At 39.7% G+C, this 14,290-nt stretch overlaps 1 protein-coding gene across 7 annotated transcripts in view; it reads right to left on the minus strand.

Annotated features, from left to right (window-relative positions):
• The window catches only part of OPN5 (opsin 5), a 29,076-nt gene extending 15,181 nt beyond the window's left edge, over positions 1-13,895 (minus strand). Inside the window, exons 1-5 of one of the 7 annotated variants that reach the window (XM_089332383.1) lie at positions 13,209-13,678; positions 12,869-12,988; positions 8,647-8,817; positions 6,924-7,002; positions 5,204-5,460 (exon numbers count right to left, since the gene is read on the minus strand). In XM_089332383.1, coding sequence (XP_089188509.1) covers positions 5,352-5,460; positions 6,924-7,002; positions 8,647-8,817; positions 12,869-12,988; positions 13,209-13,293 — 564 coding nt within the window. In that variant the 5' untranslated portion in view covers positions 13,294-13,678 and the 3' untranslated portion in view covers positions 5,204-5,351. Of the gene's footprint in view, positions 1-5,125; positions 5,461-6,923; positions 7,003-8,646; positions 8,818-11,544; positions 11,671-12,868; positions 12,989-13,208; positions 13,679-13,803 lie in introns of those variants that run through there. The other 6 variants (XM_089332377.1, XM_089332378.1, XM_089332379.1 and 3 more) reach the window with 6 other exon arrangements.
• Between the last annotated feature and the right edge of the window lie 395 nt (positions 13,896-14,290).

The following is a 14,290-nucleotide window of genomic DNA, read 5'->3' on the forward strand; positions in this document are numbered from 1 at the left end:
GCGCAGCGCGCTGGCCGTAGCGGTCATTTGGAGGGTGAACCAACAGAAAAGGACTTTTATCTCTGTCTGTCTCTCTCTTTCTCTCACTGTCTAACTCTGCCAGTCAAAAAAAAAAAAAAAAGGAAATATAAGAGTACATAAAAATTGTAAAAATGCAATTAAAAGATAAATTTATTTTGGTGCAAAAAGTTTTTAAATCTATGCACAGAATTTTCATTTGCCAAGAATATTTTGGAGACATAGTTCATATATATATATGTGTGTGGGGAGCAACTCGGACTAGACTAAGTTACTCGAATTAAGACTTATTCTATGCATCTGCTCTCCCACAATATGGCGCTGAGAGAGGAGTAAACAGCTTCTACGCAGCTGCCTCTCGCCAACTTGAGTGATGACCTGCAGGAGCTGATCCTGCTCCTGATTGGAGGAGGGCAGCGTACTCGGCGTGTGGGTAGCAGAGTTGGGATTGGTGGAAGAGGACTATAAAGGAGGAGAGAGACAACATGCACCAAGAACACCTGAGGAACATCTGAGCAGCCCCCGAGAGAGCCGGCCAGCGGTGTGCCGCTCCCCCACGGAAGTGGGGAAAGTGGCAGGGGGGCCCGCCCCTCCACGGAGGTGGAGGGACGGCAGCCAACCCGGGAAGAACCAGCAGCAAACCCGGGAAGGGCCGAGCAGACAAAAGAACAGCGCAGGGTCCTGTGTCTTTCCTCCGCTAAGAGGGGTAGCGACATGTATGTATTATATCTCTATATATTTATATATATGGATTTATACCTTTGTTTATTGTCTATAAATTCAGCCTACTACTACTAGTCTGTCATTTCAGCCTACTACAAAAATCCCAGCAGAACCATCATTTTTTTAAAAAATCAATTAGAGGGAAGCTAAAAAGTCCAGAAAGGTTTGTAGATGGAATGCAAGTACTTAGATTGATGGCATCAAACTGGCAAAATGAAGGTTCAGGTAATAACCTAACTAGAAATAATCAGAGTACACAAAAATGCTACATAACTTTTGATCCCAAAACAAAGGAAGATAGCCTTTAAGTAATAAGCTTTTAGATCAGTCTATTATGAAGATCAGAGGTACCAAAGGACCATTCAAACTGATAGTCCTGAGCAGTAGTTGAATAGGAGAAAAGAATCCTGAGACTATAAAAAGGCCCAGTGTGAGGTTGTTTCTACTTGCTACTACCCAAAAGGGAAAATCAAGGTCAAAATTGAGTAATAATTGAAAACTGTTCATATTTAGTACAGAAGATGTCATAATAAAAAGTTGTACTTAGTGTTTCAATATAGTTGAATTTTGATGTATATTTTTGCACAAGCATTAATAATTAGAAACATTTTATATTTTGGTTATTTATATATGTTTGACATATACAAATGAAATATGGACATATTATATAATATATTAGCCGATGTCATTCAGGATATGTTAGAGTAATATACACCTATATGTAAAACAAAATCATATATATATATATTCCTATACTTTTCGTCTGACATCCATTTGATTAATCTGATTTAGGCTGAGCCTAACTACTTGATCTACACAGTCCAAGTCAAGCATAAAGATAGAAAGAATAAATTATATAATAAATTATAACAACACCCTATATGTGTAATGAGTTTCAGATGTGTGGACTAAACAAGTTGGCCACCCTTCACAAACACAAAACGAACAAGATGCTAGAATATGAGTGGGTTGAGTTGATCAGTTCTTAACAGGAGAGAAGATGATGTGTCACAGAATCAGAGAAAATAGAAAAGGGCCTCACGGGGATAAAGACCCAGATGCACTAAGCAAGACCATCACAGTATTTTAGACCAATAGCATCCCGGGCAAGATGGCAAGAAGACATAGAAGCAGAGGCAAAGAATAGAATGCTGCATGAGCCCACTCAGCAACTTTATGCTGTCAAACAACAGAACTGCAAGGTAAACTTAAATCCACTTTACCATTGCCATGGGCCTCACATGGTTTCCCCAGACATAATTGGGAATCCCATCAACTATTAAAAGAGAAAATTTTATCATTGGTGCATTTGCCCAGTTCCTAAAACAGTACCTTGTATAAAGTTGGATATAATTTAAATACAATTCAAATTTAACTTGAATTACTTTGTACAAATTTCATTTTTTAAAAATCACAGAGAAGGAATAAGCATTTAACCTAGTGGTTAAGACACTAAGTTGTGTGTCCTGTGTCCAACATTCAGGGTATCTGGGTTTAATTCCCAGTTTTAATTCCTAACTCTGGCTTCCTGATAATGTGGACCCTGGGAGGTAGCAGTGAAGTCTTAAGTAGCTGGGTTCTTGCCATCTATGTGAGAGACCTGTGTTGAGCTCCAGGTCCTGCCTTTGGCTCCATCCCAGTCCCAGCTGTTTCAAGTATTCAGAGAACGAACCAGCAAATAGGAGTGTTTTCTCTCTGTGCAGCATGTCTGTCCTTCTGTTGCTTTGCCATACAAATACATTTTTAAAAAATTTTTAATTCACATATAAGAGCTAAAGGGAGAGCTAGAAATTAAGAACCTAATTCACAATGCTGTATTTTATGGAAATATTTGCCTTCCTTACAGCCAGTTATAAGACAGAAAGGAGATCATTATTCCAGATGATGCATTTTTAATCCTAGAATTATTCTGTTATAATGTTATTAAAATAGATTTAGAATGATGGAAACATCCCTCAAAGCTTCCTCTTACTTACAGTAGAATTTAGAGAATAAGGATCAGCTGGAACAATCAAGAATTTCTAGTTCAAATTGTTCAACTGAGAGATCTTTGCACAACTTCAAAAACTCTTCACTTTGGAAAGAAGGATATTGCTAGCATCAAGGTCCTATTATATGAAGCCACCTTCATTCTGGAGGGAACTATGCTATTATTGGTACCTAGGACTAGTGGTCTCCAAAACGGACTCTGAGAATACTTGGGGATCAATCAACATAACCAATTAGGATACAAGAAGGATGATTACAAATTTAGCATATATTTAATTTTATATGCTAATAGTTAATATACAGTTCAATGATGTTACCTAAGTGATCAGTTTAATTTCATAATTGATCAAAAAGATAGGATTAAGTGTCAAGGGGATTACATAAATAAGACCAATGTCTGCAAGTAATAATTGATAGAATTAAAAAGGAAAGAATGATCCTACATGGGAAGCAGGATACACAGCAGACTCATAGAATGGCAAATGCCCTAAACAGCACTCTGGCCTCAGAATCAACCTTAAGGCATTCGGATCTGGCTAAAAAGCCCATGAGAGTATTTCAGACATGGAAAGCCAAGACACTCTGGCCAAAAAAAATGACCTAAATGGAAGATCTTTATGAGTGAGATCCCAGCGGGAAGAACGGGCCATCAAAGAAGGCAGTACCTTTCTCTAAAGGGAGGAGAGAACTTCCACTTTGAATATGGCCTTGTCTAAACAAGATCAGAGTTGGCGAACTGAAGAGGTTTCCATAGCCTTGGCAGCTCATGACAAGAGCCTTGGGTGATTACTGACGTAATAAATAAGAGTGTCAATTGTTAAATCAACAACGGGAGTCACTGTGCACCTGCTCCCCATGTAGGATCCCTGCCCTTAATGTGTTGTACTATGCAAATTAATGGTAATACTACTATCCAAACAGTACTCTATACTTTGTGTGTCTTTGTGGGTGCAAACTGTTGAAATCTTTACTTAGTATATACTAAGTTGATCTGTATATAACGATAATTGAAAATGAATCGTAATGAAGAATGGGATGGGAGAGGGAGTGGGAGATGGGATGGTTGCGGGTGGGAGGGAGGTTTTGGGAGAGGAAAGCCACTATAATTCAAAAGGTGCATTTTAGAAATTAATATTAATTAAATAAAAGTTTAAAAAAACCTATATATCACCTGTATTGAAGGTATGTGTTCTGAAAAGTACTGTTTCAATACAGGGTTGGAATATCATAAAAGTGTGATAACCACTGCTTTAGACTTTACCAAGGATTACTAAAAGGAATAAGAGAAAAGAAGAACCTACAGTTTTGTTAATACATACTATATATGGGGTGACAAAATAACATGCTTCTTATTGAATCTCCATCATAAACCAGTGACATGGATGCTACTGTTCCTCTTACACAAGTTAGGAAAATAGAGATCCAAAGAATCAAAGTATCCAGCTCTGGGTCACAGACCTGGCAAGTGTCAGTGATGAGATTAAAACCCTAGTCTGTTGTCAACTTGTGTGCTCTTTTCCTTCTACCACAATATCTAAAGAACTGCCAGCTCTGAAACTAACATTCACCAAGGTATTCCACACTCAGAAATTTCTCTTGTGTTAAGCATCCCATGAGAAACTCTGTGTGGTAAACTCATACTCCATAAGTAATTCAAGTGGTAGAATATTGCTAATGATACCCACCAAAGTCCATGAAAAAGTATAAGTACATGATTCATAATATTTATTTTTGTTACCAAATTAATTGTTAAGAATCAATTATTCTCATGGAGCCAGTGCTGTGAGGTAGCAGGTAAAGCCGCTGCCTGCAGGGCCAGCAGCTCATATGGGTGCCAGTTCAAGTCCCAGCTGCTCCACTTCTGATCCAGCTCTCTGCTATGGTCTAAGGAAAGCAGTGGAAGATGACTCAAGTGCTTGGGCCCCTGCACCCACTTGGGAGACCCAGAAGAAGCTCCTGCTCCTGGCTTCGGATCAGCCCAGTTCCAGCTGTTGCAACCATTTGGGAAGTGAATTGCCTCTCTGTATCTCTGCCTTGCAAATAAACCTTTTTTTAAAAAAAGAACCAATCATTCTCTATTCATTTGAGAAAATTTCCACCCATTGGATCCATTATACAAATTTTGGTAGATATGAAAAGTGCTTGTGTGTAAGAAGGAAGAAGAGAGAAAAAAAGAGAGGGAGGGAGAGGGAACCAGAGGGAGTGGAGAGATAGAGATAGAGACAGCAATAGAGAAAGAAAGAAGAGAGAAGAGACACTTAGAAAGGCTTAAATAAATAATAATAAAGATCAGAAGTACATAAGTAGTGGAGACACGAAGTTTTCTCCCCATTCTCGTTCCCTTAAGAGTTTTAATTGATAAGAAAACCCCTCCATGAATTATTGCTGAAGTTACCTTGGTCAGTTTCATTTCAAGCACATGGCTACTATGGATTCGACTGTCAAAATGAGCTACTTCTTTGGAAGAGGACTTGACCTTGGCGATAATCTTCACGTAGGAGAACACGATCACAGCCGTGGGCAGCAAGAGGCAGAAGAAGAGGATGTTCAGGATGAAAACCTGACCCCCTACAGAGGCCTGGGCCAGCCACCAGTCCAGAGTGCACGAGGTTCCGAAGGGCTCAGGTGCGTAGTCCCCCAGACCCACCAGGGGCATGGTGGTCCAGAAGGAGGCATAGGCCCAGATGAGCGCCAGGCAGATGTAGGCATGCCTTCTCTTCAGCCAGACCCCTGGAGGTGGAAGGAGAGCATTACCCCGATGTAATCTGCCCTACACCCAAACACCTCCCCTCGATACATCAAATTCCACCTCCAAAGATTTATTCCATTGAACTCTGGGAGATGTGGGCAGGTAACTGAAGAGGGGAAGCATTCCAGAGCTTGGGCCTTTCTCCAGGAGAATAATTCTGAAGAGATCTCACAAGGATGGCTTCTCTAGGCACCTGGGAGCTTCGGGAAGGAGAAGCGACAAAAGCTGGGAAAAGGGAAAAGATGAGCGGATGCTGAAGACGTGGAGGAAATCTTGGGAAAACATCTCAAAAGCCTCAGTGGGTCAACTGAGAGGGAATCCTTCGGGCAAGGTGAGAAATCACAAAATGTCACTTGTGTCTTTAAAACGCCCTTCTTCCTAAAATCTCTTGTGTCTATAACCTATGTCTTCCTGGGGACTTGTTGAGTGGGGTTAGATTGTGATCATGTCACTGCAGGTTTATACAGTGGTTGACTGAACATGGTGATGTGTGGATATTTTGAATCTTTAGATGTTATTCACACGGCCAGAAAGGGAAAGGTAGAATCTAACTAGGTGGCATGATGTTCTACAAAGTTAATTCTGTGACTATATTTTCAGAAGACCAAAAACCAAAAAAGAGCTTTATTTTCCAACACTGATTTCTTAAGTAAAAGGGAGTTCCAAGAGGTAGAAATAGTGCAGTTATCTAAGATAAGCTGAAAAGCACTAGTGATTTTTTTTTCAAAGGGTTCAACAACATCAGGTCAGACTGATATAGTGCTGCGTCCTACACAGCAAATTTCTTGCACACGTGACTCTTACCTCAAATAAAGAGGCTCTGGGGCTCCTTACTGCTTTTGTTTTGTACTAGCAGAGAAAAAATATAAAATTGTATTTAATAAAAGTTAAATTATTTTTTCAACATAGAGTCAGGGCCTGCCTCTGTTTGGTGTGTTGTGAAGTTTGGGGAGTCAGTAAGGCCTAACTCTTCTTATTCCTAGGGTTTAACCTCACTCATGTACTCTTTCTGGATGTCCTGACTTCTTAGTAGTAAAATAAAGGAACAGATATTATGCTTACAGGTTTTGATAGGGCTGAAGGAGACCATGGAAGGGCCTGCTTTGCAAACGATAAAGCACTTCTTCTCCATGAATTTTTACTCCTGTATGTTTGTCTCCTTTAGCACAAGCAAGAAACGAACTAGATTGTTTCTACACTCTTGTCTTTATTTAGTTTTTTAAATACATGGTACTTTGTGTAATGAAATGCAAACTTTTCAAGCCCAGTCAGGTATGGGTAATAATCAGGTAGCCACAATATATGTCAGCTCTTGGTTTTCCATTATAACTGATAAAACATTAGCACAGATAATCATATATATATATATTTATGGGAATGTGCATATATGCATACATATAAGCATTTATGGTTAGGGTTACTTAGTGAGGTGTTTTATACTTACATTCGAGTATGGTGAAAGGCTGTCAATACAGGAGGGAGTAGATTAGTAGATTGGTTCTGTGTTGCTCCAGAAGTCAGAACTAGGACCAATGGGTGGAGGTTACTGGGAGGCAGTTTTGTCTCAATATAAGGAATAACATTGTAACAATGAGAGCAGACCAATCAGAGAATGGGCTGCCTTGTGCAGAAGTAAGCTCCCCGTCACTGGTCACTGGAATTATTCAAGAAGAAGCCAAGTGGTTGCCTCTCAGGGATGCCTTAAAACAGCTTACCACATTATATGGGAGAAAGGTCTACATGTCCCCAAGTGACCTTCTAATTCCAACCTTCTAAAACACTGTGTGGAGGGTTTAATCGTGCATTAGATTTAATTAGGAAGCCATGCTATTGAGGTTCAATCTTAGAAGAAGCTGAAATTATATACATTTCCCATATGGATATGCTCTGCAATGAATCTGGCAGAAGACAGAATCATCTCTTTAACTGACACAAAGCCTAAACTCAATAAAATATTTATGAACAGAAATATCAAGGTTTAATCTTTCTCAAATACTCTGAGGTAACTGAACTTTTGCCTCCTCAGCTATAAAATCAATGATTTAATTTAAAATCTGTTTATACAAAATTACATTCTGATGTCATCCAAAATATGTCTGATTGGATATTTTTATCATATTGGAAATATTGATTCAGGCTATTTTTATTGGTTATTTTAAATGTTTAGAAAAAAGAGTGGAATTTTTTTAAATGAGTGCTGGATCATGAAGATGGTAGTTCACGACCCTCCTACCAACCCATGCGTGGTTTTCTTAGAGTTTGGAGTTGATAAACTTTTAAAATATAAAGAAAAACTCTACCACACTGAGAGCATGACAGATCAATTGATTTTTTCCACCTCAGTCTCCTGGCCATACTCTGTCCCATGGTCTCAGCCACTCTGATTGGCAGATTGCCAATCAAAGCAGCTTTATCCAGAAATCTATACTATTCCCTGGTTGTGTCTGGTTCTTAATATTAAAGTCCAAAGTGCTTCTCTTTTGGGCCCAATAAATTCCCAAAACCTCAAGAAGCAAAGTGCCAAAAAATTATATTTCACTAATTGTCTAACCATTAAAAAATAGTTAGGTTCTAAAGATGTGTTTAATTGCTGAGTTAACCTTCACCAATTCTTTTACTCATCTTTTTACCTAACAATAACAAAAAAATCATTGAGTAATATTTAACTGTGTGTGTCCTTTCACATAGGAACAGCTGTATGGTTTTTAACTTGGAGGTGAACTTTTAGGAACTCCTTCTCTCTGAAATCACAGGGACCCTAAAACCATAAGGGAGAATCACCATCAATTTTTCTTATCATTATACTTACTATATGAGGAATCAGATAAACATCTTGGACTTAACATCCTTTTAATGTTCTTTATTTCAATTGACTTCATGGCAAAGCGTGTTAGAAGCTTATACAATTTATACAAGAAAAATATATTTTTAAAGCATTATAGCCAAAATACCAGACATCATTATAAAAAGAGTATTCAAAGAAATCTACATGGACATAGGTTCAAATACTTAAACATTCATCAGAACAAGATAAGCTATAAATAGAAATACTCTTGATCTTTAATGTTATTAATGATCTTGTTTATCATTTCTGTAAAATGTATACAACATTGATATTAAATCCACCCAGCTTTCAGAATCAGGGAATGAGAAACCTTCCAACTTACCATAAGACAAATAGCAGATTTTCAGGTACCGATCCAGGCTGACAGCAGTCATGGTGATAAGGCTTCCACAGCCAAAGAAAAATCCAGCCCATCCATACCAGCGGCAACCAATCCAGCCAAACACCCAACGGTGGCAGAAGCAAGAGATGATGGTGAATGGCTTGCCTACAACTAGAGCACCAAGCAAGTTGTCAGGGAGAAGTGCCCTCCAGTGACCTCAGCTCACCTGGCCCCTCCTCCCATTGTTGCACAGAAGCACACATGAACCTGCATGTACACACACCCTTCAATACATACAACTTCTGTCTTAACAAAATTCCAAGAACTGTCATTGAATAAATAGATTGAGTTACCAAGAGAGTTTTTCAATCATCTCAAAAGGCAAATAAGTAAAATCATTTAGAAGGAATTTTTAGAGGAAATATTACTATAAAGAACTGTCTTAAAGGGTGTCAGCTTCAGGAAGTACTGGAAACATGATTTCAGTGGACAATGACAACATTCTGGTCACTTGTAATGTTTTATTTAATGTTTCATTTGAATGCTAAGAGAAAAGGGCAATGTATCCACAATGAAACCTCAGAGAAAACTCTCTGAGCACGAATTTTATACACTGATTTCCCCTCCAGAGTGCCCAAGACTCCATTTTTTTCTCCCTTCAAAGTTAGATATTCAAAGATGATTGATCAAAAAGTATTCACTGAAATGAGAGTTTGGACAATACATGTCTGGATTTGTTCAACCTCAGCAATCTCATTTAGAACCCCAAGATCTGCAAAACAATGATCTGATGAGTTATTTTCCAAAACAAATAAAAATACTTACATAATAAATAATATTGAGGAAGGTTACCTATTATACATGCTTCTTGATAGTCAAAATTCTGGCCTCTAAAAATTTGCAAACATCAGAAAAATAACTGATTTTGTGTGTCAGCATTTTCCAAATCAGTTTCAATAGCGAATGCTGCAGACATTCCATTAATTATTCTTTTGTAAATGCTGCTCCACCAATTGCAAAGTATGGTCTCATTAGACTAGAAAGAATTCCTTAAAATAAGACATCAGTCCTGAACCCAGGAGTAATTTGATACAAAAATTCTTAACTAAATGTATACCATTTATATATCCAATCAGAAAACTTGCTCCAGTCCGATAAAGGCTGTTGAGAGACTGCAGCATAGATTCTTGATCTCCCAATGGCTATAATTTTTAACTCAGTTGATTTCTTTTTCTATTGTAGAAAATGTCCAGGATTTCCAGTACAATAGTGAGCAGAAATTATCATAGATGGGATCTATGTCTTGCAGATAACTTTAAAATAAATGCTTTAACTGTTTCATCATAGAGTACAACATTTTTCCTGCCCCCTCACACAGGGAACTTCCTTCCTCATACTACTTTGGTAAGGTGCTTTTTTTTTTAACCACAAAGAGATATTAAATTATATTGAATGCTTTCCCTGCATTTACTGAAGTGATTAGTTTTTTTCTCATTTAATCCGTGAATGCAGGCTGTTGGTAGATTTACAGCATAATGTTGAAGCATACATTCCTGAAACAAATGCCACTGTTTTTTCTAATAAAAATTTTCACAAAATTGTGTTAGCCAATAGAAAGGAAAGAGATGGAGAAACACAAGTAAGAAGAAAAAGAGAAGAAAAAAAAAGCACCCAAAAAAAGAAGGTACAAAATGGTTATTTCCATTTACCTCACTCTTCTTCCCCTAATGGGGGCATTCTGGAATCTGAGTATGAGAGTAAAAGAATCCTATAATGCATAAGGAAACTTAGTTTCTACCACACAGAGGAGAGCTTGTATTTTAGAAGTTACATGTCTGTAAAATGTACTAGAGGGAGGTTACCAGAGGAAGCCCTAATTAGAGAGGCTGTGGGAACTAAGTGCTGTGAGTTCAGAAGAGGAGGAGAGTGAGAATCACTCCAGGGGTATAAAGATTATTAAGTGCAGTGGAGAAAGAAGGTGTGAACTCCACCCATTTTAAGGAACCTTGTGTGTGACTAGTGCTGTGAAGAACAACACAGGGAGACAATTGACAAAAATTGCTATTTCACATGGGAGGTGACCTTTGGCCAGATGCCTAAGTCCCTAGGAGAGAAGGCAGGAAAATATCCAGAACATATTCGCAGAGGAGACACCAAACTGAAAGGCTAGAGGTAACCATCAAATGGGTGGGCGCTGCAGGCAGAAGAGACATGGAAAGACCTGATGGAGTGGAGTTACTGTTGGTTGTGCCTGGGACCACGAATAGCAAGAGGTTCTTAGCGTTTCCTTCTGGAATGAGAGCTTTGGTGAACCGCTGCAACGCCATCTAGTAGGTCTCTCTCTCCATTTGGTAGAGTACTTCTGAACCTGTCCATGCGGTAGAACCACAGGAGAGGCTGTTTGATTTTGCTTTGCCTTAAATATCGATACCCAAAACTCCAGTCTCCAGATATCCTGAACAACCCCAGGCATCAATATACTTCCTTAAACTCCTCAGATTATTGCAATACGCATTCACAATTGTCAGTATTTGGACAGCAAGCGTTTGTTGCATTGGTGAGTACATTTGGTCTCTAGGATGTGCTACTTGAATGTGCCTGTAATAGAAAGTGGTTGAGCAAAAAACATAAGGCAGACAAAACTTTTAAGGTTTATTGGAAGAGAAAGTGCATTATAGATGCTCCGACTGATCTGGGTTAATCAGAGAAAGCTGTCGCACCGAGGATAACGCTTTCTGATTAATTGCCGTGAAGACATGCGAAATAATGAGGAGGGTTGTGCACTTCCAGAGCTGACTCGCTTGGTTGAAAGCATTTTCAATGTTTCAGACCAATTAAAGGCATTTTTATTCAAGCCTAGTCTAATTCGGCCTTAAGCATGAGTCTAGTATTACCCACCGGTGAAGGGTGTAGCTGAAATGACAGGTTTCACTTCGCCGTTTTACTCTCAGTAGCAGGAAAGAACCTCCAGGGGCCGTCCGGATGAGCTCGCTGGGAAAGCTATCTCTGACGTTGCAACACCGCCATCGTGTGGCAATTTCCAAAATGACAATCATTTTGTCACCATAAATTCCCCAGCGTTTATCCTATTCTCACAGAAAAGGGCATGTTGCCATGCTTCTGTTAATGAGCAATGTGCATTTAACATAGGAACTCATGCTATTGAAGCCTGTGCATTCTGAGTGAAGCCTCTCCCAAGTAACTGAGACCACCCACATCCTCAGTAAGAGCGCAACATTTCTACTGCTATGTGAGTAGATGGGTGGAGGATTATTATTAAACCTTGTTTGGGGAGATCGGCAGAAGCTGAAAAGCTCACTTATGAAGGGGAATCAAATGTCAGAAGACGTTTTAAAAAGGGGAGCTTTGGATGAAAAACAGCTGAAAGGAGCTGTATGAGTAAGAGGAGCTTATGCGTGCTGTTCCAACACGATTTCCCCAACACTGATTACCTAGGACCCTGAGCTAAATCGCAGATGTTGGAATTCAAAGACATACTGGAGTACAGCTATGCAACATTGGAATGTTATAGGAGAAACAGAAGGGAGGGGACTTACCCTGATATCATTTTTAAATGAATTCTATTTAAAGAGAAATTTCATCCCAACTCTTCCTTGTTTAATTATCAGAGATGCAAAAGAAGCAAGAAGAAACCAGCTATTCTCAATTTTGGCCACACGCTTATTCAATTGGAGATTCTAATTTCAAGTACCCTGAAGCCCAAGTTACATTCCTAAACACTTAAATCAAAATTTCTGGGTAAGGTACCGGACATCCCCAGTGGTTTCTTGTGCAGTCAAGTGCCTGCTTTATGTTCCTAACTCACAAACACCATCAACAGGGGAGTTCCATCCTCTTTTTATTTTCCCCTCACAGCTGCATTCCACTGTCATTCATTCTTCAAGACCCCACCCCCTGGATGCTAATTTGAGTCACCCTTCCAACAGGGTGGGTGGGTGGAACCAAGCTCAAAACAGTGGCCCAGTTCCTGCCTGTAAGTTTCTGATTTCTGCATAGTTCAGTTCACTACACTAAGGTATAGGGTGTGATGCCTGGCACTTAGAAAAGACTCAATGGATGTTAAACGAATGATCTCTGTAGCCCAACAGCTCTTACCACAACCTCTGTAAAGATGATTTGTGAGGGAGAAATGGGGGGGGGGTCTCAGAGCCAGGGGGTAGAATGGGGGGAGTTAGAGCCACAAAGAGCAGGGCTGTGTTACCTGAAATCCCCAGATCACAGACTGCTAGGTTGATAGTCATGATTTCGGCAGGTCTGAGTTTCTTCTTTCGTCTAGAAGACATATAAAGGACATACCCATTTCCAAATGTGGACAGAATCCCTACAAAGAAAAATAAAAAAATCCCATCATTAACACTAGGATTTAGCATTCACTCGGATCTGAAACACTCCTCAATTTCAAAAATGGACACCACCGATTTAGAGGGTACATAAAAAATCTAGATAAAGAAGATGGAATAAAAAGCATGAGTTGTGAGTGACAGGCAAGGGATGGGCTGCCTACACAGGGAAGGAGTCAGGGATCCGAAGACTGAACTTACCCAGAAAACGGAACTGCTGACTTCCAGGCAGGCTCAGGAGGGCGTGGGAATCCCAGGGCTCAGTTCTTGTACTGGCCTCAGCCATTTGTATAGGTTATTGGCTTTACAGAACTCCCTCCCTTTGAGAAACAGGGTTAAGCCCTCGGCTCTTGATGCATTCTGAGATCAAGGCCACTGAGTGCCTTCTGTTTCACTGTGGGAGAGGCAGGGCCCAGGTGAGGCAGGCATAACCTCCTGCAAGGGCAGAGTCACCTCCTAGAAAAAGTGCCCAGCGCTTGTCTCCTTAGGAGACGTTGATCTGGGTGTGTGGCAGACAGGACCGCCTGCAGCTACTGCTGGACTAGGTGTCATGGGGGAGTGGGTGACGACTGAGAACACGGGCACTCCCCCTCCCACCAAGGGGAGACAAAGTGACCCTCAACCCACCAGACCTACCAACAATAGCACAAATGTGTTCCCGCTTTTTATATCCTTTTATCAATGACTGATCGGCTTTGGCATGACAATGAAACTGTCCAAAAGTTCTTACAAACCCAGTTTAAATCCAAAAAGACCCAATCCCTACTGACTTTATTTAAGAAAAGAATACACCTACTTCCATAGCTTAACATGTAGAGTAGATTTCCTCAGGAATTCTTGCTTCATAGTGTAGCTGTGTATAAATGAGAATCTGGTACAGCTGCCTTTAGTAGTAAGGAATAAGGAGAGTATTAACAGGAGAAACCCAGAGTTTTCTACTTTAACTTCTACTTCTCCACCACAATTCATTTTGGGGGCAAGGAAAGGAATGTGTGTTGCAGCTGATGGTATGAAACCACCAGGAACTAACTGCATTGTGCTCTTAGGAAATTCTGACTCCCTGGAGTCAGTGCTGTTTAATGGTCCATTAAAACCTCTTTAGCTTTCTTAAAGCAGAAGAGGAGAAAAACAGAAGAGATTATGGAGTTCCAGGGGAAACCAACTAAAATGAAACTCATGTCTCATTAAAGGAAACCAGATAACACTAGAAAAGTAAAATGTGAAAACATGGCTTGGAAAATTATAAAACAAATGCCATCTGCGTTGTATCCCAAAAAGTTTAA

The sequence above is a fragment of the Oryctolagus cuniculus genome, chromosome 5 (assembly GCF_051225735.1).
Source record: "Oryctolagus cuniculus isolate XC-2025 breed Fujian yellow rabbit chromosome 5, ASM5122573v1, whole genome shotgun sequence".
Lineage (NCBI taxonomy): Eukaryota > Metazoa > Chordata > Mammalia > Lagomorpha > Leporidae > Oryctolagus > Oryctolagus cuniculus.